The 25090-nt window shown below is 38.8% G+C and overlaps 1 protein-coding gene across 1 annotated transcript; it reads left to right on the top strand.

The window, feature by feature from the left end:
• Positions 1-5: 5 nt before the first annotated feature.
• Positions 6-24739, top strand: igdcc3 (immunoglobulin superfamily, DCC subclass, member 3). The gene is made up of 12 exons (XM_072381258.1): positions 6-228; positions 325-455; positions 1796-1933; positions 4971-5129; positions 10336-10501; positions 19165-19412; positions 20919-21083; positions 21296-21484; positions 22352-22456; positions 22560-22695; positions 22829-23039; positions 24384-24739. The coding sequence occupies exons 1-12, from the start codon at positions 86-88 to the stop codon at positions 24507-24509; spliced, it is 1917 nt and encodes a 638-aa protein (XP_072237359.1). The 5' UTR covers positions 6-85; the 3' UTR covers positions 24510-24739.
• Positions 24740-25090: the final 351 nt, after the last annotated feature.

Raw genomic sequence — 25090 nt, 5'->3', positions numbered from 1 at the left:
TTGCAGGACTCCCTGTTCTTTCTTTCTCTGTAGCCTTTTTTGTGATGCCATGACCTGATATTCCACTCTCCGTCTTTGTACAGCTATGGCAGACTTCCATGTCCAACCAGAGTCGGTGCATGCTGAGGAGTCCGGTGTGGCTCGGTTCCAGTGTCAGATCCACGGTCTACCAGAGCCTGTTATCAGCTGGGAAAAAGACAGCCGTCCAGTCGACACTAAGGATGAGAGGTTGGACTAAAATACACCATGGCCTGACACCTTTTATGAAGGGGAAGCATTTTTTAAAAGCCTGCCATATCTCATTGCTTTTTTTCTCTCGTGTAGGTACACTCTTCTGCCAACAGGTGTTCTGCAGATCACAGGAGTGCGTGAGGAAGACAGTGGAAAGTTTTGCTGTGTGGCCCATAACAGTGCAGGAGTGAAATACAGTGCTGAGGCACTCCTAACTGTCTCAGGTTGTTGCTTTTAATGGATTTCCCATAGACATAACTCTATTTTTTTTTAAATGCAAACCCTTGATTAAGTCAACAGACTTAGTTATTTGTTCTTTCCCTCACTACTTGAATACGGTCACGTTTGGTGTCAGAGGTCACACACCCACTAAGTGCACTAATACCTACAGACTACTTTGGTATTTGTAGAAGACTATATAGGCAAGGCAAGTTTATTTGTCGAGCACAATTCATACACAAGGCAATTAAAGTGCTTTACAGCTACATAAAATCACAAGAAGGCAAATAAAGTAATTCCATAAAACATAAAAAATAATCATTAATTAAATTAAATTAAAAGCCAAGAGTGCAGATGAAATACTTTAATATGTTAGCACAGCTTTTTTAGCACAGCTAAAAAGAACTGTTTTCAGCCTGGATTTAAACATTGTCAGAGTTGAGGCCTGTCTCACATCTTCTGGAAGACTGCTAAAGATTTTAGGAGCATAAATCTGGACTCACGTTCATGACGAGGGAACGCTCTCAGACACTCTGCGGCATCATGAATTCAGTGACTGTTGTCCCACAATTTAACTCATCAGGACAATACTCTCATGCATTTTTAGATGTACCTAGTGCGATTAAACTTTTTCCCCTAAATGCCTTGAGCCTTTTTGTGTTGGGATTTTCTGTTGTGTTCACATGAGTTGATTTTAAATTTGATACATCATATTTGTGGCACAACTAATGTATTTGTCTCGTACCCGTTGTCAAAAGAAAAAATAAACTTATAAATGTGTTATTGTATACACGATACTTCATACTCCTGTAATATCTAATAGCATTATTGATTTATAATTTATCTACAATTGCTAATAAACTGAAAAGAAACCAACTTATATTCTAATAACTTTCAAATTTGAAACATAATAAGAATTACATTAATATGAAACTGCTGCAGGTCTAGTTGATCATCAGCCTTTTCTCCTTTTATACAGTGTATTATGATGTGTACAGTATATCGTTGGGTCTGTGCCTGTTTTAATAGTAAAAGTACTCTACCTTTCATTGTGGGATACTTATGTAGGGAAATCTCACTTTACATTCTGACAGCACCACAGAATATTGAGGTCACTATGTAGTCCACTATATAGTAAGTAGTGAGTGATTTCGAACACAGCCACTGTATTCTTCTTTGTTTTATCTACCCTGAATATTCCCAAGACTTCCCACACCTATTGTTCCTCTGTCTGATCGTAGAGATACAATATATTGAGCTAATGCATTCTAGACAAACCCAATTAAAGGATGCCATCCATCATGCTCGTTCCCATCTGAAATACCTCTCTTTCCTTTTCTTCCAGGCTCCCAGTCATCTGTTTACAAAGAGCCTGTGATCCTGGTTGGCCCAGAAAACCTAACCCTCACTGTTCACCAGACTGCCATTTTGGAGTGTGTTGCTACAGGATACCCTCGGCCCATTGTGTCTTGGAGCAGACTAGGTGAGAAAAATTCCCAATCAGGGCAAAGTAAACATCCAAGAAGGTGCATTTACAGTATGCTGCTGTTTTTCATTTGTGCGTGTGTGTATGTTTGAGAATTATGGCACTGAGATGAAGTTCAATCATTGTGCGCTTGCGCTTTGGAAATCTGGGGTTCACGACCTCATGCGTTTGTGTCTTTCCCCCAAACCGGGTTTGATTTGTCCTGCTCTGTGTAATGCTCATATGTAAACACAGAAACACAGAAAAAAAGTTATTCAGTCACCGTATACATGAGTCAGTGGGATTCAACATTAAGCCTCAGGGCTAAACATTGTGCTTGACTCTGGGCTGATAAATATGTGCTACATCTCCTCAAGAAGTTGAATGTCTTTCGATGCACTGGAGAGTCTCTGAGTAATTGCTATGAGGTGCATAGACAGATACCATTAGTTTCCCCTCCCTCCATTTGGATTTTTTTCTAAACTATCACTCAAAGTCTGTCATGAACAATTTTTCAGTCTGTATCTGTTTTCTTTACCTATTATCCAATCTGATTTGCTTTTCCAAATGTAAATTGCACCCCCCCCAAGCAGTCAGACATAATCAGATTGAGGGTATTGCCTTACACAACGTTGCCAGAATGAAAAGCTAACACAGTGGGATTTGTATGTATTAGATTACAGCAGGGAGGCTGGGATAAGCCGCATAATGAATCTGATAGTTTCACATCAGTCACTCCTTAATGCCAGAGTTAGTTTGTTGCTGTTCATTGAACAGCACCGCAGCCTGCTAGCTTGTGCTCTTTCTTTTCTGGCACTAAATTAATTAGTGGTTGGCAAAGAGAAACCGATGGAGGGGGCTAGAGAGAAAAAAAGGGAATATGTGTGGTGCAAAAAGGCAAAAAACTGCTTTGTTAAGACAAAGGCCTACTGGACAGTTGCTCCTCGATATGCTTTGTTAATGATAATTTAAAAAACGTCAATAAATCACATCATAATGGGAGCAGCAGAACAAGACCACTTGGCAGGCAGGTTGCAGTGATCTGTTTGATCTCAACCTCATGATTAATTACTTATAGTTTCTAATTTATTTAAACATTTCCAAAAAAATGCTATTTGGACAGAGCAACATTTTCCACAAAATCTATCAAGTTCGTTATCGCTGTTTGGCTTTCGTAAACTGGCTGTCAGTGAGGAATTAAACTAACTCACTGATTTTCCTGATCACACGAGGTAAAGAGTTACTTTGAGCTCTGATAGATTAGCTCTTCAGTTACCTTTCATCTTCAGCCTTTCATCTTTGCTTTGCTTTATAAAAAACAATTGAAATTTTGCTCGCACAGAGCTTTCTCGAGACATATCAGTAAAAAAAAGGTGGTTTAACAGAAATTTTCATCTTACCCTAAACTTAAAAGTAGTTTATATCGATGTTAGAACTGTGTCCATAAAGAACTTCCAGGCATCTGAAAATTAATTTTGCCAAAAAAACATATATGTTATATCAAACCACCTGAAAGGAAAATACTCACTCACAAAAATCACTTCATCACAACACTGAAACTAAAACAAACTTATTTTACATGACACTTCACTAAAGAATCCTAAAGTATTTAGTCATTTCCAAAGGTGCATTTTGTGACCAATTCGGTTACCCAAAAAGCTTCATACTTTAGGAGGGTCTTAAAATCTGGACCTTCTCAAGCCCATTGTCCCTGTATGAGGACAAATAATGCTTAATACAAGCAAACTGGAGATAGAGCTCTCTTTATGATGTTCTTCATATCAGAATGACTCCACTTCCATTCTGATCTTCAGGGATCTGGTTGTTTAGGTTGTACGGCAACAACTTTTTGATATAAAAATGTAAAACTGATTTTGTGTATGCTGTGATGATTGCTTTTTGCAGTCTTCATGTCAGATTAAAGAGTAAAACACCTTCCGTAGTCACTCTGTGTTGTTATACAGCATGATTATAATCTGTTTATCATTTATGTAAAAGATTAAAAAAAAGATTCAGAAAAAAAACCCATTATTTGATTTCCTTGTTTTTCAACAATCCATTTTGTGTCATTACTGATAGGGGTTTTTTTTTTGCTCAAAATATATTAAACTGACACATTATTGACCATATGGTTTATATCGCTGACTGGCACTCTTACCTCTACATGTGCCCATCTCTCTGCCTCCCCGCCTGGCCTTTTAACACTTCAAATCTGGACCGTACGGGCTTCCTGGCTACAAATGGAAATTCTAGATGGGATTAGAATGCCCCCTTAGCCCCACAGCTAATATCAGAAGCAGATTGAAGTCATTGTTGTGTTTGACACAGAAGATAGGGCGGACAGGAAAGTGTGAGCTTATCATGTAATTACAGCGAGAGGAGAGAGGAGGCAGCTGTGGATTGCGTAAGGAGATGGAAGATTACAAGTTGCAGTTAGAGTTTCTGGTCCCAGAGTGACAGTTGAAATATCTTCAATGTTAAAAGCAAGCCTTTTTCAAAGGAAATTTTACAAAGGCTTCAAGAAAAGCATGTCTGTTCATGTTTCTTAAATGCTTACTAAGGAGAAGCTACACTTACATTAAAAAGCATTGGTTCTTTGAAGAATATCAGAAAACTAATGAGAAATATACCCACTAATATTTGAATGACAATCAACAAAAGCTGTATGTTCATCTATTTTTAGTAAAGTTCTATATGCACTCTACTCAAACAACAAACTTAGTGACCTTCCTCCTTGTCTCTGATGAATCTTCATCCCATTATAATTCAGTGCATTAGGCACCATAAAAGCTGCATCTCCAAAGAAAAGAAATAGCACTGCCTCTGTCAGATAGGGGCTGTAAAGTTGCATCATGTTAGGCTTTCTTGCTTGTGATGTAAACCTGCTTTTATTGTTACTGTGGGGTGCACACGCACACACAGATACACACACCTGTCAGTCCCTAACATGAATGTATGCTGCACATGTTCACACCTGATCCCTTTTTGTTTGTTTTTTTGCTGCCCTATATGAATTATTTTCCATTCTGCTCTCTGTTTTTATTCCCCTGATTAGACGGCCGGCCAATTGGGGTGGAGGGAATTCAGGTACTTGGAACGGGAAATCTGATGATCTCAGATGTTGGTGTGCAGCACTCAGGGGTCTACGTGTGTGCTGCTAACAAGCCAGGGACTCGTGTCCGTAGAACAGCTCAAGGACGTCTGGTCGTCCAAGGTGAGTTCTGGATTAAAGGAATTTGCTCTCTTTTTGTTGTGTATTTTTGAAAGAGGTGATGACAATGAGAAAAAAACATTTAAAAGCAGCTTTTGTGAGTTGATAAAGTAAAGGTTTGAATTCTGTGGGGTGAAGCAAACAGGCAGAATGATTAGCGTAACTTTAGTTGAGGCATATCTTCCTTGAGCTTAAGCAATGTCTCTGTCACGATGACCAAGAGCTTTGCCTCTGAATGTGCCACAAGTGTACTTTGTGTAGGTGGTCTATGATTACAATTATTACCTACTGGGTTGTGAAATCTTTTTATGCTAAAGCTTTTTGCATGATTTTCACATTGGACAGTAAAGGCATGTTGTACCCACTTTGATTCATTTTATAAAGCAGCTGTTAATAGTTGTTTCTGATGTACTAGGTAAATTTTATTCCCAACTAAGACCATAAGAAAGTCTCAAACACTTAATTCGCTTACAGAATCCTTACATAGTAGGTTTTAAAATCACTGCATCCGTAGCACATGAAGCAGACACATGGGAGTAAAACCATTTCTAGGGTCACGATACAAATCCTCAATAATGGCACTCAGGCAGAGCAGAAAATGTAAATTACCAAATAAATTTATAAGAATCGTCCCTCAGGCCATTATCGTTGGCCAACAATAGCTTACAACAAATCAAATCTATAGCATGACATGAAGAAGGAATCACTTCTTTAAGGTCTTCTGAAATGCTTTTTACAGAAAAGCAGTTTTTTTGTTGTTTTTTTACCAATGTTAGTTGTTGCACAGAGGCAAGTTATCATGTGTAGTATATTACATTTATGTGGTAAGAATTTATTTAATTTATTGGCAAATAGTTGTTTGCGATAGCAAGAACAAGGATTGTTTTTCATTTGCATGCAGTGAGCACAGTGTCTGTGGGGATACTTGACGATTTGAGAAGGGACACAAAAGAGCCGGGGGGCATGAACAACTCACAGTTATCATGGACATGGATACAGAAAAAAAGGGGAATTTTATAAACCTAAAGAATGAAAATATGAAGATGTTTTTTTCCAAGTCTGGGGAATAAGAATCGTATACAAGAGATTACGTTTTGTCGTTGTTTTTACTTGAAAAAGCTAAACTGTGGTTCACTGAGTATTTGTTTAGGTACTGAAGGTTTTCACGTAAAAACTTTTGTAAAAAGAACTGTTGTGACTGGTGTCTTTTCATGTTTTAATCTTTGTAATTCAATTCAGTTTAACAACCTAAAAATTGAGCTCACAGATTCCTCTTTTTTTTTGTAATCTGTGTGCAAGGATTACAAAACTGAGAGTACGGATAACAAACCTGAACACACGAGTTGCCATACAAACAGAAACATTTCTCAACTTAAAGAAGAGATTTTTTTTTCACAGCAGGCACTAAGCAGGCTCAGAACTTTTCTCACCCTAACCACATACTTTAATCTCCTAACCCAAACCATTTATGGGTGAGAGCATAGAAGAAAACCAAGGATTTGAGAGTGAGACGGGGAAGTGGAAAAGCCAAAAAACTGCAAAACCATCTAGTAGTCTCAACCTAGCAAGGCAATCACCTTCACTTTAAAAGACATTTTTTTCCAAGTCAGTGATGTCGAGCTTTGATGATGTCACAATTTTTAAAGCTTTCATCATTGAAATGCAACATTTTAGACCTGTAGACCAACATAGCTGCTTAACATTCTGTCATGAAATCAGTTTGGTTAAAAACATCAGTATAATTTGATACAAGTATCAAATTTATAGTTGTTGTTACCTGTCTACTAGTTTCAAAAACTGTCAGGTTCTTGTGGATAAACCTGACATCATCAGCGGGGAAATATTCATGTAATTTTCTCTGATTTGTCATGCTTACTGGCAGGTGACGCTTTTGATTGCATAAACTGCTATGTGTGGGATATGGATTAATTAAGCTGAGTTACAGTAAATATTAGTCTGCAATATATTAATATATTTAGAATGTTTTGGCTTGTCATTATTTTACTGTGGTTAGCACGGTCACCTCACAGCAGGAGGGTTCCTGGTTTGAATCCCGGCTGGGGCCCTTCTTTGTGGGGTTTGCATGTTCTCCCCGTGTATGCATGGGTTCTCTCCGGGTACTTCAGCATCCTCCCACCCCAAAAAAAACCCCCAAAAAACCATGCATGTCAGGGTAATTGGTGACTCTAAATTGACCCTAGGACTGAGTGTGAGCATGAATGGTTGCTTGTCTTATTTGTGTTTATGTGGCCCTGTGATGGACTGGCACTTTCCTTTTACTCCTCCAACATCGAGGGTAGACATCAGGTTTCATCTCATTTTGCACACAAACAATAAAGGCAAATTATTTATTCACCTGCTTGCAACTCTACAACTAGGCCAGCTTTGTAAGACCGTGTGCACAGCCTCAAGACAAAGCAGCTTATGAGAACAATTCAGATATACCCTATAGGGCGGTGATATACTTTCATATTGCATCATTTATTAATGGTCATCAATCTGAATTTCGGCTTGAGTAAGCAGAACTAAGTTCTCCTAGTATTTACTATTTCATTTTATTATTGTCATATTATTCTTCACAGTATTGTAGGTGATACCTTGAAAGTGTTGGACAGTAACTCAGGAAAACGGACTGTTTCGCTCCAAAAGGATGAGGTGTGGGTCGCCTTGTGCATTATTTGTCACCAAGCAGGAAACAACTTACATCTGCCTTGCTCACATATTGATCAAAAAGACCACACTTTGCTTCAGCCCATAGTGGTATCGATCCTAATCAATATTTCATTTAATCAGCCTGTCAAATCAACGACAACCCTTATCCTAGCAGGGACAGAAAAGAAAAGCTTGGGATGTTATCCATGCGTCTGTCTTTGGTTTTTGTTATTGATCTGTGGAAACAAAAGTGTACAGTTAACTCCAGATAAACACGTGTATTAGGCTTGTAGCAACGCAAGAGAATTATGCTTAACTGCATGTCCTCGAGGAATTAGTCCATTACTCTGCAAAAATGAGCCATTTGACACTTTTGTGAATATGAGAGTTTCATAAAGAGTTTTGAAAAAGGAGTCACACGGTCACAAACTTCCACTCAAGATTAATACAGACAAGAGTACTTAGACTACCACTGCATATCAACAAATTGACTTACACAGATAATAAGTGAGGGTAATTTTAAACTCCTTTGGGGTATCGAAAGAGGAAGAAACAAAGACTGAAGGGGGAAAAACTGTGAGAGCCAAGAGGGAATAGCAAGAGCAAGATGGATGGAAGGTGCAGATGATCTGACCCACGCCCTTACAGGTGCAAATCGATACCTTCCAGAGTCTCCTCTCATCTCCACCTTTGAGTCGGCCTGAAAGGGGAAAAAACTGCTAGAGAGGGAGAAATAGACAAAGAGGCTTGGAAAGCATGTGATAAATGAAAGGACCATAAGGACCACCTCACGCTGTCAGCTTCCTCCTTCATTGAAGTGCCTAAGGGCCCCTTTGCTTTTCAAATGGAGGAATGAAAAAGTGTCAAACAACATTTGGTCCATTAGGGTGGGAGCAAGAAGGACAGAACGGCTGAAGGAAAAACAAACAGGAACTGGAATTAATCTGGACAGAGAGCAATATATCAGAAAGACAACAAAGAAAAGATGAAACAATTAAAATGTCTTGTTTCTAATGGATAAGATTGGTGCTATTTAGTGTTTTTGTTCTTGTAGATGTATCACTCGGAAAACAAAACCATCAGTTAATTAGTTGAGAATAAACCACTTTCAGTGAGTACAACTGCTGATGCAATTATTCCCCTGCCTTATTGCTTCTTTGTTTCCCAGGATTATTGTAAGCAATGTTTTTCTTATCACAACAAATTTGGACTCTGCAGTTTATTTTGACACAATCTAACAATCACTAATGCATAATGCTAAGTGGTGCACCAAATGTGTGTTTGCCCTTTTCTGGAAAGGATCTAGCCTTTTATGAGAGAAGGAAAAAGACCTGTTACCTATGAGATGTGAGTCTTTACTGGGAAAGAACAGACTGCACTGAGCCTCTCTATGGGAAAGTCAGATAATAATATGAAATAGGCCCCCCATAGAAATTGGACAATATATCCAAACTATTTGCTGTAAATTTGATCAGTTTTGTACTTTTCAAACAGATTTCCAACTCTTAACCATTTTTATATAAAATCATTCATTCATCATTATAACTACATCAAAAGTTTTATCCATTAAGTTTTACTTGTCAATAGTGCTGGTCATCGAATGGTTGAAACTGCCATCTAAAAGTAGCAAGGCACAGTTGATATAATTAGTTGAATAAACAACTGACATGGTTTCTTAAAGTACTGATACCTTCATTAGCAAAAGGTATGTAGATATTCAGCTGGATCTGGGCACTAAACATAATGATTTCCTGTATAATGGAATGATGGTGAAGCAGTTGAATCACTAAAACAATTAGCCAACAGTTATAGATTAACTGTATAAGGTAACCATAGCTTTTCACAGTCCAAGCAAATATTCAACTGAATCTAGTGAAGGTCCCATTTGAAATTATTCTTAAAAAACACAGGTAGTGTTTATGTTCATCTATATCTGTGGGATAAGAAATAAAGAAATGGTCCAATTTTGGTCATTCATGGACACCTATTTACCATAACATTTTCTGGGTTCATTCACGCATTAATAATTCAAATCCCTGATATGATTACAAAAGCAAAAGCGCCAACCAAGGAATTAAACTCCAGTAGATGTAAATTTAATTATGTGAATAATTGACCAAAGATGGAAGCTTGTTTCTTTGGGTTTTTACTGGCTACAATAATAACTGCAGCCTTTCATTTGCAGTATTAGAGCACATTAAAACCAAGAAACTGTTATTGAGTATGCCTTGTTTTGTCTTGCTTTAGTCATTCCACCTTTCTGCTTACCTTCCTCTCTCTCCCCTTTTCATTTACCTGTGTCTGCATCGATCTCATGGGTCTCATTATCATGGTAATTGACCCTGATCTGAATTATAGATTTACACCAGTATTTACACCTCACACCTGTACCCCAGACTCTTGTGTTTTTTCTCCCTCATTTTCTCTGTTGATTTTTCTGCTTCAACGCCTCATGATCATGCAAAAAAAAAAGCATTTTATTTATCTAGTTACCTTTTTCGTAATGCCTTTGGTTGAGGTAGCGAGGTCAGCTAATCGGGATTCCCTCCTCTTTCAGCTCCAGCAGAGTTCGTTCAGCCTCCACAGTCCATCGCCCGACCAGTTGGCACCATTGCCATCTTCACTTGCCAAGTGCGAGGGGAGCCTGAGCCACAGCTCACCTGGCTGAAGAACGGGCAGGTTCTGGAGGCTGGGGGCCATGTCAAACTCAGGAACAACAACAGGTTAAAACACTTATATTGACTTCCACCTTTTATTCCGTGTTACTTTATCTGTATGTACAATCTGACAAAATGCAACATCCGTTTTTATTTAATGTGTTTCTGTCAGAAATATTTTTTCCATAAAATGTCCCTTTTTGATCTCATCAATTCAAGTGCCCAACAAACCAGAATCTTAAAAGCTTCTAAATATATTCATGGCGTTACCATGGCGCTATTCTTTCCATACATAAGTGCACAAGGATGTATCAGAGTTCAAGTGACATACATGTAATAATCAAGAGAGTGTATTCAAGGCTCTCTGTGGGTACCACTACAAGGCCGTGCATGCACCAAAAACCTAAATGGATGTTGAATATTAAGATGACTATGAAAAGAGGTCTATCTCCACATGCATTTTTTCCAAATTTTCTTTATAAACAATCAAATGTTAAATAATTGACGAGAGGAAATTGCTCAGACCTTTTAGCAGTTGTCAATCAACCGCTCATGTCTGAAACAGGTTCACTTCAAAGGTGCCAGGCAGACTTTAGTGTTACCAATAACGTTTGTATAACTTTTCATTTCCAATGACAATGTAGCACAGAGAGGAGGAGAATCAGATTTCCTAAGTATGACTGTATATCTTCTGGCCACACATGAAAAAAGAAAATTCAAAGTTGTGTTCATTTTTGGGAAGTATCCCAATAAGCAGAGTTTTGACAGTAATGGAAAGCTAGCCTTAGTTAAGATGTCAAAAGAAGAGGTTGTTCAAAAATACCTTTTTTATGTAACTCAAGCTACACCGCAGGAAAGAGGCCACTTCAACACCACATCAAAAATCAATTAATGATAGTGCAGGTTTAGATTTATGTAGTCTTTGTTTAGTGTGACGTAGTTGATTTAGGAAGTTAAAATGAAGCTACAAGAATGTTCTTTTTACCAGCTGTTGTTAACCTGATTTAAGGATAGGCCAGCTTTCTTTTTCATCCATCACAGTACACATTTTATTCTTAAATCGCTACACCCAACTGATAGAAGTGATATGGATGTGAGTATAAATCACTATCACCTTGATCTCACCCAAATGTTCAGTTTCTGTGCATCGCTGCTGCTTCTAAAACTGCAGCTACAGGAATCCATGCAAGGCAAAACCTGAGCCCTTTATTTATTTGTGCCTTTGTATGTGAACACCGTATTGACTTGATCTCTCATAGCAGTACCTAAGAATGACATGAGGAGGAGGAAGCTCTGTTGTATGATACTGCACTCAGCACCAAACTGTTGTTGCAGAAACTGTTTAAGTGTGTTCTAGTCCCAACACTGAGATTACATAAATGACAAATTACTAAATACTGACTGATAGTAGTTCAATGCCGGCGACTTTATGCTTTACTGCTTCTCTGCACACAGTTTTAGTGTTTTATATGTGGATGATCACATTTTTTTTTTTTGCTAATCCCTCAGTGTGCTGATTATAAACTGCAAAATTCAGTTTGTAAAATGTGTTTTTTGGGTAAATTCTGTCATGAAAAACTGCCCATGCAAAGTTCAGTTTACTAAGTTCACCCTGGCCTCCAGTCATCCATGCATGTTGATATCATTTATAAAAGAAGAAATAAGAAGTGAAAGTCTCAATTCAAATATGCACAAAAAAATCAATATTTGCACTTCACTGCAGTAAGTGAAACTAGCAGACACATCCATTGCTCACATTCCCTTCTTCACTCCCACTCGCCTCCACCAGTTTTATATCAGCCAGACAGATCGAATGAGGGACTAAGAAAGGAGAATGAATAGTAGGAAGAAATAAATGAGAAGCCAGACTAAGATGTAGAATAAAAAAGGGTTAAAATGAATGAGTGCTTAAAGGAGAAATGACTAATCAGCTGAGCGAATATATGTAGAGAGAGACAAAAAGATAGGATGAGCCATCGGAGCATCGTAGCATTTCCTTTTGCCACCATTACATATGACCTGCTATGATATGAATCTCATGCATCACAAACTTCGCTTTGTGATTGGTTACAGAGGCAGACCTCAGCTTGAGATCTACCATTAGCTAATGAGCTCATAAACTCAGCTGGTTGACCAGGAAATGCAATCAGCCATTTAGAGAACAGAGCAGCTTGAAGTGCCTCTTAAGAATGTGCACTGTGTAGCTAAACTGTTCAGTGTGTAGATAGAACATATTACAATGTCTTTCATTATCACAGTATGGTGTAAGATCACAAACATGAAGGTGTTTCACGGTCCGGTTCAGAGACTTAATTCCTCCTTCATGTGTAGAGCAGAACTGCATTTCTTTTCCAGATATGTTCTGAAAGAAATTTGATTAAATGAATTACATTAGTTTATTTTCATCTGAGTTTCATGACAATCACCAAATGCTTATGTGTGCAAAGCAACTTGGGTCAATTTAACATTATTTGCTTAAAAGTTGACAGTTGTAAAACCAGACTTTTTTCTGTATCAACTAACTGATTAATCTGCACAAAATGTAATATTCTTCCAAATCCAGTTGTGAGATGTACTTTCACTTCATAGGCTGAAGTGATCACCAGGACCAGGATGCATTATCTGCCTAATGTGTAATGTTTTGTATAGACTGGATAAACATTAACATTAACATTAGCATTGCATTTTTAGTTGCTTATTTGTTTACTGTAAACATTTTAGAAATTGAAAATGTGAACGTCTGCTTAAAGCATGTTTAATTTAAAGTCAATTTAATCCAGTGTTTTAAGTTGCTTAAACATAGCATTAGCATTAACGTAGCATTGCTGTATTTGTTTACTGCAAACATTTTGCTAGTAAAGTGATTATGGTAATGAGTTAAAAGAGATGCACTATAAATGCATTCTCAAAGAAATTTCAGACAATGGTATTGTGGTTAATTAGTTGCATTAGATGACATTGTTGATGCTTTTATTAAACTGCTAACCTCTCATGCATTTGCACTATAGAAGCCAAAGCTAAGATCTAATTTTTGTTCTCCCACCAAGCTTTAGCAATCCAGTTGATGTGTGTTGTATATATTATTGATGTTGTTGGAAAGTTCATAGTGAAGTGAGTTTAACCTGGGGCCCAAAACGCCATATGAGGTGTTTCTATTGTGGTGGAGATCCTGAATTAAAGAAAAAAAATGTATCAGATCAGATACAGTTTACCTCCTGCACCAAACCAAAACAAAAGTAATGATATGTAAATCAATTCAGCAGCTCTGGGCAACACAGTTTACTGCTCTTAGTGCATATGCATATGAAATATATCTATTCATACTATACCTGATAGGGGAAGGCTTGGATTTACAGTGCATCAAACCTATCAGAGGAATTTTAATTAATGTGTGGGGTTGGCATTACTCTGGGTTTATGTAAAGGTAAACACACACAGAAAGGTTTCTCCTCTCAGCCATCTCTCTTATGATGCTGACCTTCAAGAGGAAATCGGACAAGGGAAGGAAGGGCAATCGATTGCACATTTCAATCACACACACGTATGCACACACATTAATCAGAAAGCAAGTGAGTCCATATGTGCACAACTAGCCCCATGATACATGTCATCATTCATCTTGCACACATGCATAATCAAACATAAAAATTCACAAGCACGTTACCCTTAACCCCTCATTCACATGGCTAGTTCACACACCAAACACACAGAGAGGACAAAGCTACATAAAATACTGTATAAGATGCAGTGATGTCAGAGAGGAGCTGATTGGCCTCTTCTGTAAACAGGCATAACTGCTCACGGTGAAGGTGAGGGCTCTATCTGCCACATATCAAAAGATCTTGATGCACACACCTCCACATATACTCCTAGAGACAAGCACACCCACGCTGCATTGTAAGCCCTCTCATTATCAGCCTATGCTGGCCAGGCTCCTGCAAAACAAGCTGTTTGAAGCCCATGTAAGTACTGCTGCTAATTATGTATTTAAAGGCTGGCTTCATTCCTAAGTATCTAAGTGATCTTGCATCAGACACTCTAACATTCATGAAGTTGAAAGCCACCCTGTATTGTTGTTAAAGTGATACTATAGCTGATTATATAAAAAAAATATAAAAAAATCAAAGAAAATACCCCTTTAGAATGTGAGCGCCTTGGTGTGTTATATAATTAATGCCCAACATCTGAGAGACCGGGCTACCACACAAACCTGGGAATTTGTTTCAGAATTGTTTCAAAGAGGGTTTTTCATCTCTCTTTCCTCACTTTTTTTTTTCCTACTGTCTTTACCAAGAACTTGCCATTCTTGTTTGCGGCCCCTCTCTGTGCCCCATGTATCCTGTCCTGCCTGCATTACAGGAGCTGGGGCCTGGGCATTGGCCTTGAACTCTGGCCTGCCTGTAATCAGTCATATCCTTGGGCCCGTCCCTCCTCTCAAGCTGCAGACAGCTCAGCACTCCTCCCCTCCCCCGCTTTCCCACCTCTTCCTCCTGTTTTCTCTTTATCCCCATATTTTTCTCCCTTTCGCTCTTGTTAAATCCAGAATGGCCCTGCTGGCTTTTGATGGGGTGCTGCTCAGAGACAACAGAGAGCAAACATTGCCTTAGCAGCTGAACAACAGACCCAAAACCCCACTGTCAGCCATTCCCCTGGCCCACAGCCTTATCCATCAGTCTGTGAAATGACCTCGAACTGATGAGTAAATGATGGTGTCAGCTTGTCAGGACAGGACAGCTTGGTTTAGGAGCTCAAGACAAGCAAACAAACCAAATTCTGGCAGTGCACCTCCCATATCTTTTCTTCGCCGTCACTCTGGCTTTTGTTTTTTGTGTCTGTTGTTTCTGAGCAGTACCCCATCACTGTCAGCTGTTGCATATCAATGCAGATGATTAGATCAGTTCTAAAGCTACTGGATTGAAACATCCTCTAAAAAAGATTTATGATTAAGTCCTTTTGTGAATTGTGAAATGTTTGCACAGGTTGAAAAGTTTTAAACATTTGTTGATCCTCTTGAAATTGGAAGTTTGTCCAATCAAAGGCCTGCATAAATATACCGTTAATTTTCCATAAAACAAATGGTTATTGACAATGCATAGGATTGTCTCGAATTAATATGTTCTGTTCTTCTCAGTCTTTGATTAATCAAACACACACAAGTCAACCCTAAAACAGTTCTTCTAAATATTCTCCATCTGTCAGGTGTTTGGAAAAAAAGCAGTGGTGTTTAACAGGGAGAAAGAGATCAAAACCAACTTATTGACACTACTACTACTACTACTACTATTACTTCAAAAATGCAAATATGAATGTGAACAGGAGCTTATTTAGAGAAGCTAACATTTTAAAAATCAAACCATTTTAATACTTCACTCTCTCTGCTCTTTTCTTTATACTAATATGAAACAAAAGGTCAGATCTCCTAAAGCTTTTATCCTGTAAGTTGTGGAGAAAGTTTTGACAACACTTGTGGAATTTCATAAGCTACACGTCAGCAGGATCATTCCAAATGTATGTGACACTTAAATGTGTGAGCCCATGCATGTGTATGTGAATGAGCACACATGCTTTTGAACTTTACTGTACACTCTCAAACAAGAAAATTGTTGTGAAATATCCCTGCCTTTCCTTCACACACTCAGGGGGCCCACCCAGCCCCGGTGGCACTGGGTAGAGCCTCTTTCCTGAGCATGTGGCGTCTGGTCAGGCTGCCTGCCTGCAAACACTCCATCCATCGCTGATATGAAAGGCTGTCAGAAATGTGATGGTTGAGTGGCGAGCTGAGGGCTGGTGACTGCTGCCACCTCAGGGGTCAGAGGTGAGATTGGCTCAGGGAAGGGGAAAAACAGAGGGCCTCTTTGACCTAATAAGCATCCAGATTGAATCCACCTGGTAAACCGAAGATAGTAATGACTCTTCCTTCTTGAAGCCTATTCTGACTCAGATTAGAGATGTACATAACTGTATGCCGACAAATCAATTTTGAAAAGGAAATAGAATGATTCACTTCTCCATTCCACCTGCTGACCCAGAGAAAGACTCTCCTTTCAATACAAATCCATTCTCACAAACCATGCTGAGGCCACTATGAGGTCAGCACTGTTGAGTTCTGAGATGCTACTTGCCTCACACACCATTTTCTAAGTCCAGAATGTATACAAAATAACTCCTGTTTAAACTGACATGCTGCTCTTTTAATGAACTGCTTGTTCTTTTCCAATGGATGGTAACATCATCCTGATAAATGTTGGCTTTAACAGACTGAGGATGAGTTCTGTCTGTTATGGCATTCACTTTTCCTAAAATGTAACCACAGCATTAGCACTAGAAACCTGTTTCTCATTTGAACAAATAATACTTCACATCACTTAAAATTTCATAATCAAGGAGTCTTGACATCATCTTGAATTTGACAAAGCCATAGCTTTTAGCTATTCATTTGTGTGTACATGGTCAGTCTTCTCCGGGGTATATTATAGAATAGAAACAGCAAAAATGGCCTTGGCATGAAGAATTTTTTTCACACCACAGGGCTATGTCTCCATTAAATGTTTTGTTCTTTCTTTTGCCTCAGGACAAACAAAATGTAATGGGTAGATTGTGTATTCCTGTCTTAAAACACCTACACAACTTGTACACACGTATGCCACAAGGCATACACACACATACAATGCTACCTTGTGCTTTTTCTATAAAAGGAGACTGGCCAGGTGGGAGGGATAACAAAGAGGCAGAGATAGGTGCAATAGGGAGCAGTGTTTGTGTCTATGCCTTGGTGAGTTTGTTTGTGTGGATGGACAGATGAAAGGTTTTACTGATGCAGGCAAATCACATTTTTTAAACCCTGAAATAGCTTTATTGACTCCCAAGGGAGTTCCATCAGGAGATGAATCTTTTTGAAAGTATGTGCTGTGCATGAGTGAGGATCCTCTATATGTTCTGCTACAATCTGTCGTATGTGACTGCATACCTCAAATATCTTTGCTCTTATACAGCAGAGCATAAGCCTCATATGCATAATGTCACAATCGTCTTATGTGCTGTATCCTCTGCTTTTCTGAGACATGAGACAACTATATTATGTGCTTTTGTTCAAGCATGGATACCTTACCTCTGGCCTCTCATTTTAGAAAATAAAACATTTACAATATCTTAAGGCTGCTGCTACATGTTGATATGCACTAAATATAAAATTGTTAATGAAATTCAATACTGAAATAGAAATAGACTGAATATCTTCATCAGGGAGAAGATGTGTTTTTAGGATTGCCAGCAAATAATTGAAAAAAACTGGTACAGGCAAATAAATAACATTCTCAAAAGAGTTTTCCTCACTTTCAGGTATTTAAGATTTGTGCCTCGTTTGCCTGTTTGTTCAAGGTTATGCCCTTTTTTCACATTTTGACCCAATTTTGAATTTTTGATAAGATATCTAAGACATTATTTGGTCAAAATATAATAGAGATAGAAGCTTTTTCAACTGTGAGTCCACAGTTGTTTCAGTTGTTGCAGTTTTAGGGTGTATGGTGAGCAAGTAGACTTCAGTCCTTTATTCTGTGGAGTATGAATTATTTGAAATCTGGTCTCTAGCTTTGAGCTACCATGCATAACATTGCTGCCAGTCAGATGCTAATACACCAGTCAACACTCACATCATAATTCCACCATATCGTGTCCATAAACCCTGGGCTTCACTGTTGGTCTGTTCCTCTGGGATTTATATAAGCTTTTAGAGGCTAATGTTAAAAACAGTTGCTTATCTGAGAGACTTTTTCATCAATTTTTTCAGTTTATTTTTTGTAATGATAACTACTAGTGCTGCACCACAGGTGAAGCATTTGTGCCAATTTCTTTCTTAAGTGAACTATATACTGTAATTGCTGATGACAATTTTCTGTTAGTCGCAAAGGAAAAAGCAATGTAAAAGAATTCCGACTTCCCATTCACATGATGCAGTGAATGCAGAATGATTTAAACTTAGAGTTAGGTGGAGGAAAGAATAAAGAGGGTGGATAATTACACAGAGTTGGGAGAGTGATGTGGAACCCCCCTGCAAATGTGAAGGACTCACTGAATGAGATATTCTCAAACCTGGGGGCCCCAAAACATTGTACTAAGGTTGAATTAATGGTATGTACTTCAGAGATATTCTCTTAAGCATATGAAATATATATTTTTTTCTTTTTTAATGTAATCTGAACCAAAATAATCTTATAACACAGTAGAATTCAAGAGCTGTAGATTTATCTTTTCCCTAAAAATGGCCATCAAATTCCTCTGAGCGTGACCTATTTGACATAAACTGCCACAACTCTTGAAAACACACACACATGCACCAATTGAACGATCCCACAAGGTTAGATGACATTTCTGCCATCCGTGGCAGTACATCAAAATGATAGATTTAAATGGTTCACACCTCAGCGGTCCTGATTCTGATTAATTTAGAAATTTGTACACAGGTTACTGCGATTTATGTAACCTTCAAAAATCTTGACCGCTCTTAGATGATAAGTATCGTTGTTGATGTATGTCCATGCATCCTTGTTCTGTTATTCTGCTACTTTGGTGCTGGAAAGCATTGTCATAAATGCTTTTTATGTGTCCTAGTAACAGAGGCAATTTAAATGTAATATTAATGCAACATGGTGACATAGGGAGTTCCATTTTTATATAATCAATATTATTCCAAAATTAAAGTCTTTCATGCCCTCTCCCCCCTGCTTTCACAGCACTCTGACTATATATAGCATCAGCCAGAATGATGAGGCTATCTACCAGTGCATCGCTGAGAACAGTGCCGGCTCCACACAGGCCAGTGCCCGGCTCACGGTACTCTGGGCTGATGGGTTGCCCGGTGTACCCACCCATGTGCAGGCCGAGGCCCTCTCACCAACCACCATCCAGGTATCGTGGAGGGAGCCCGATCAGAACACTCAGGACATCATCGGCTATGTGCTCCATATCCGTAGGACCTCAGGTGGGGCTCAACTGAAGATCCAGATTGTCATCTAAAAAAGATAACATAAGAATAAGTCACACTGTGCACTTTGGACTGAGATGATAAAGATGATACTGATATTGTCAACAAGGGTCTCATTTCACAATGCAATTTGTTTGAGTCCTGTCTCCCCAAAGTGGTTCGGAAGTCCTTCTCTCCTCTTTTATTCTCACGTACAATACAAGTTCGGTCTGATTAATTAAATGTGTCAACTTTGGAAAAGTAATTAATCATACTCAGATTTACATCTACCATGTGTTAAAACCGGTGAGACAGTGAAGTAGTTTGGAAAAGTAGACAAATGCACCGTTTTAATATTTGACATTACATCAACATTACATAAAGTTTTGGTTTTTTTTGTCCGAAACAGAGAAATTCTATAAGTGCATTCAAACTTTATGGAAGCAAGCAGTAGATCTCAACATATGCTTGAAAGACACCCTTAAAGGACACTTCATATATAAAGTTATGTCTGCACCTAACATTGACGTGTCTCCTATTGCATATACTGAATGTTTAGAGCCAAGGCCTGCACATATCTGGCTCTAAATACTGGTGTAGGAGGAAGGGGAAAGCATGTTATTGTACAGTCACACACAACCAGTGAATGTATGATAATGAGCAAAGACGTTGTCAGGTTTTCTGGCTTTACTTCCCACTTCTAATCACAGACTAATCCGGAATGCAGACTGCAGAGGGCAGTGAGATCCAATCACAAGTGGTGACCAGAGGCGTGTGAGGAGATGAATTTAAACACAAACATTAAACTGAAACACTTAGAGCCCCTCACTTGTTGTTGCTCACCCAAGACACATTCCGATGCCACCTATGAACAGGGCCTAAATATTTATCTGTGTGTTCTGTCCAAACAATTCACTCAAATATGTAAACATATTGCACCGTGTGTCCTGTGTGTGCTGACTGTAACTATGTTGCTCAGACATGTGCATGCTTATTTATACATATGCAGTGAGTTTGCTCACAGCTTTGGGCGTGTAAGTGTGTGCTTTGGTGTGTGATGAGAGTCTCATAGTGCCAGCTGATGTTCTCCTCAGTACTTCTCTGGGAAGGATAATCAAGGGCCTGGGGGGCCAACCAAAAGGACCTGCTGTAATTACCCCAAGTTGGCATAGCCCAGTGGATTGTGGGCTGGAGCTAGATAGCAGTTATGGCTGGGTGTCTCTAAATTAAAAGCAATAAAATGCATTAACACGTCCTGTACAACTCCCCCGTTTACCCCCATCATTTATTCCCTCCACCCCTGCAATTCACCCCACATTGTTATTCAGGCTCCCAAGGCCAAGCTAGATTAGCTATTAACTATCAGAGCAGCTGTGATGAAACCAGTGAAAAAGGCAATATCCACAAATAATTATAGAAACAGAATGTATTAATAGTTTTCCTCTCCTCATATTAGTGTCCATAATTCTTATGCCTACCCCTTTTCTTTCTCCTCCTCTTCTTCCTCCATCATTCCTCCTCTAGACCCGGTGGAGATGGAGTATGAGGAGGCTGTCAGTAAGGTGACGCTGCAGCAGGTCATTCGTGACCTGGAGCCCTCCACCAGTTATACCTTTTACGTCAAGGCCTACACTTCCCATGGAGCCAGCAAGCCATCAGACAGCGTTACTGAGAGCACTCATGGGGAGGGTGAGTTGGGAACAGTCAGACACAGTCACAGGCAAAGCTTTTCTTTCAGAGTGGGAGCTCAGGATTAGACCAATTACCCTGAAATTACCGCTTCAATGAATTCAACTTGTTTTGTAAACATAATATTTTTGAAGCTGATGAAAAATATTCTAAGATAAAGCAGATATGTGTCCAAATATACAAAAAAATAAAAAATGTGTGCTGTTTTGCAGTTCCAGCTCCTCCTTCCCTCTATACAAAGGTGCTGAACAACAGTGTTGTACAAGTGATGTGGGAATCTTCCTCCAAGATGGGCCAGCATCAAGGCTTCAGACTATACTACAGAAGAGCACACGCACCCCACTTCACTGGTCCCATTCCTTTCCCCCGCAACATCACCCAGTACAATATCACTCAGCTGGGTGAGACAAACAAATTCATAGGATCATAACAAACTGTGTCACATGATTGTCTTAAATATTGTCTTTAAGGCTTCAAAACTTTAGTGAGAAAATAATTTGACTATTGGGGAGGTGGAAAACACAGCTATGGTCACTGCCTAAATTTGTTGTAGATTTTTGATGTCTGGTGTTTGACTATCTAGAGGTCGTCTTTGCAGATTTTGAAGGTGTTCCAGCTCTAAATTCATTCAGAAGCCTGGCTTTTTCACTTTGTGTTAGCATAGTTACAGGTTCTAAGCCTGCTAAGGTTACTTGGCCCTGCCTCGTTTTATAGTGCTGCATTTGCTCTACTCTTCCAACTTCTCGTGTCATGTTCTTTGATATTCTCATTGTCAGCATTGTCTGAAGAAGGGAGAAACTAAACAAAGTAGTAAATCTTATAAATGAAACCTAATTTACAGATTGTTTAACTCAGTTTTTTAAAATTCTGCTTTGTATGCCTTTAAATGTCCTGATTTAGTCATCCATAACTATATCACCACGGCAACGGTCAAAGCTTTAAAGCTTTGGGCCAGCCCTATGTCAAAGTAGACATGCTTTTGTCAGAATCCTTTCATGACTGTTATGAAAATTAATTAACAACTAAAAAGACTCCTGTTCCAGAAGAGTAATCAGTAGTCTCCATTTTCAGCCCGAAAACGGTTTGCTCCTCTAAATGACAGAAAAAATAGCATTACATTTACAGGTTTTTGCAGTTGCTAAATTCTTTTTTTTTTCTTGGGATAAAACAAGTAACAAATATGTGTCACTGAAAATTCAGTCGTACTAACTTCCCTTCCAGGACACTTGAAAAAGTGACCTTATCGTTCTGTCTTTCAATCTGTCCAGATTCTTCACTGGTCTATGAGATAAAGCTGCTTGCTTACAACCAGCACGGCGATGGGAATGCCACCTTGAGATTTGTTTCACTTCGGGAGGCTCTGGAGAAATCTGGTGATTGACACACCCGCATACTGTCCCACAACATCCCTGTGCATTTGTTTAATGCTTCATTCTGCATCTAACATGCCAAGTAATGTGTACTATATATCCTCAGTGCTGGATGGCCCATGTGACTGTGTGAAAGATGAACAGAGCAAAACATCCACTACAGGCATCATAATCGGTATCCACATCGGAGTGACCTGCATTGTTTTCTGTGTGCTCTTCCTCGTCTTCAGCTACCGCGGCAGGTCAGAACAGACATCTTCACCAACAAACAAAACCCAATGCAAACGACTTGCCAGTAATTGTTAATGCCTGTGTTAATGCTTATTGTATGTGCAGAAGACAAGAGTTTTATGTGTGTTTTTGTGTAATCCCCAGGCTAATGATGTGTAAGACAGTTCAGGCCACCCCCCAGGCAGGGCACAGTGCAGTGCTGGAATCCTCTTCCTCTTCTCAGGGGGCCTCTGTGCTCAACGGGGCTGCCAGGAGAGAGATGGAGGTCAATGGCAGCACCGCAGGGAAGAAAGTAGTTGACAGTAACGAGCTTGAGAGACTTTTCACTCAACCCAACACACGAGATACAGGCATGGTGAGTGCTGATAGTGAGAACTCCTGCTCATAGATACATAGTTGATTTTACACAAACAATACACTTAAAGTTATTTTGAACAAAAACTATGATTTATTACAGCATGAGTTATATTGTTTGTAACAGAGAACATCATTTTTGTTAGTGGAGGGAGAATTACGACACAAACTGTCCACTCTGCCCAAATGTCTTTTTAGAGATTATTAGAAAAATCTCAAAAGTTCTTACCTCAATTTTCATTTTCCAGTAGTTAAACTAGTACAGTTTGTTTTTGTTTTGTCAACAAAATGAAGTACTGTAGTGATGCAATCAAACAAGATGCCACCACAAACCTTTTCATGTGTGTACTTTAGTTCATGTTTCGGTGGCTGAAGGGTCACTGCATGAGCTCATAAGTGTGCACCACTCCTGACATACTTCTTCAGGTCTTTTGTAATTGATTTGAAGCTTTTCATTTGTCATTTACACTGTTAAAAGCACTCGCCAAATGGGTAGGGTTGGGATAAATGTGCAGAGCAGGGTCTCATCCTGTCACTGTACATATCATGAAATGAGAGAAAAACAACTTAAGGATATGCAGTAAGAACACAAAACATGACTGGGCGTGTTATAGCTATGTTATTTCATGACACCAGGCATCAGGTTCTTATTCTACCGTATTACACAATGTGCAGTCTGTGACGTGCAAAAAAAAATCACAAAACACGTTGTTATGACGTATGACATGACTTGGCACTAAGGCACTAATTGGAACTACATTATTTCAGAGAACTTCACTGGGCCACAGGCCCCTAATTTACACCTCTGTCCCACATCTTTTTAATTTGTAACTTAGCTATGAGTCCCCGAACGGGTCACATTTAACTGGTGTAAAAAAACTCTTACTTTCAGGATGTTATTGTTGTTGCATCTGGTGATATCCCACTGTAAGATGTCTTTTAGTTAACATGTGCAAACTCACTGGTGTTTGGACTAACTCGAAGCTATGGCGCTACTCCCTGAGATCTCAGTGTTATCAAAACTAACACAGCTAATGTCATAAAGAAAAGTTTACCTTTAAATCAGCTTTTGAAAAGAGTATAACACAGTAAAACAGATTTTCCACACACTGAATGTTTAGTGTTGGTTGAAGATACAACTTTTAGTGTCTACCTTGTAAATGCTTCATATCTCAACAGAGGCATGTACAGTATAACAATGTGATAAGAAAAGTAATAAAAAATAAAAAAGAGGTATCGTGATCATCCCATCGTATGCCATATTTCCTGTCTGTCGTTCCAGTCTATAAAGGTTCAAATGTCCAGTAAAGTTGAATTTGTAACTATTGTTTGCATGTGTTTTCAGTCTGACTCCTACATGCTCAACGACACCCAGCTGTCTACAATACCGCTGGACGAGTATGCAGTGGAGAGGGAGACGCAGTTCCAGGAACATCCTGCGGCAGGACCGGCTCAGCAGGACCAAGGCTAATCATGTATGAAGGCCCATTCACACGACACGTCCTTGTGTCCACTTTGACTTTTTCTCACTCAGGTTTACAAGTGTTTCTCTTCAAAGTAGTTTTTCTTTTTGTGCAAAGAATTTTTTATTAGTAAGTTAAGAGGTTCTGGAGGATCTTGGACTGTATGTTGGAGTGTTTTTGACAGGGAGGTTTCCAGCAAGGCAGACCGCTTTAAATGTTTTTTCGGTCTTTAGGTTTTCTGACACCCCAGAATCTTATACATATACATATATATATATATATATATACATATATATATACATATATATATATATATATATATATATATATATATATATATATATATATATATATATATATATATATATATATATATATATATATATATTATATATATATATATGTATATGTATATGTATAAGATTAAGTTATTGGTCTTATGTCTACTTTTATGTGGGTGTCAAAAGACTCCTGCTGCCTGTTGTCAGACCTCATCACCAGTGATCCCACCGTCATACTCACAGAAGACCTCAGCCTTCTTCCAGGGATTCAACATATTCTGTCTCAGGACTTTGTTTCAGTGAAATCA

Source organism: Leuresthes tenuis, unplaced genomic scaffold (assembly GCF_036924035.1).
Source record: "Leuresthes tenuis unplaced genomic scaffold, fLeuTen1.0.hap1 SCAF_2, whole genome shotgun sequence".
NCBI classification, from domain to species: domain Eukaryota; kingdom Metazoa; phylum Chordata; class Actinopteri; order Atheriniformes; family Atherinopsidae; genus Leuresthes; species Leuresthes tenuis.
The sequence above is the reverse complement of the archived record's forward strand: the minus strand, read 5'-3'. Positions and strand labels throughout refer to the sequence as shown.

What these genes read in the sequence shown, in the direction of transcription:
- igdcc3 (XM_072381258.1), top strand. Translation starts at nt 86, where the DNA reads ATGGCAGACTTCCATGTCCAACCAGAGTCGGTGCATGCTGAGGAGTCC. An exon ending in GGCACTCCTAACTGTCTCAG is followed by an intron (nt 456 to 1,795) that starts GTTGTTGCTTTT and finishes CTTTTCTTCCAG; the next exon opens with GCTCCCAGTCATCTGTTTAC. An exon ending in GTCTTCAGCTACCGCGGCAG is followed by an intron (nt 22,696 to 22,828) that starts GTCAGAACAGAC and finishes TGTAATCCCCAG; the next exon opens with GCTAATGATGTGTAAGACAG.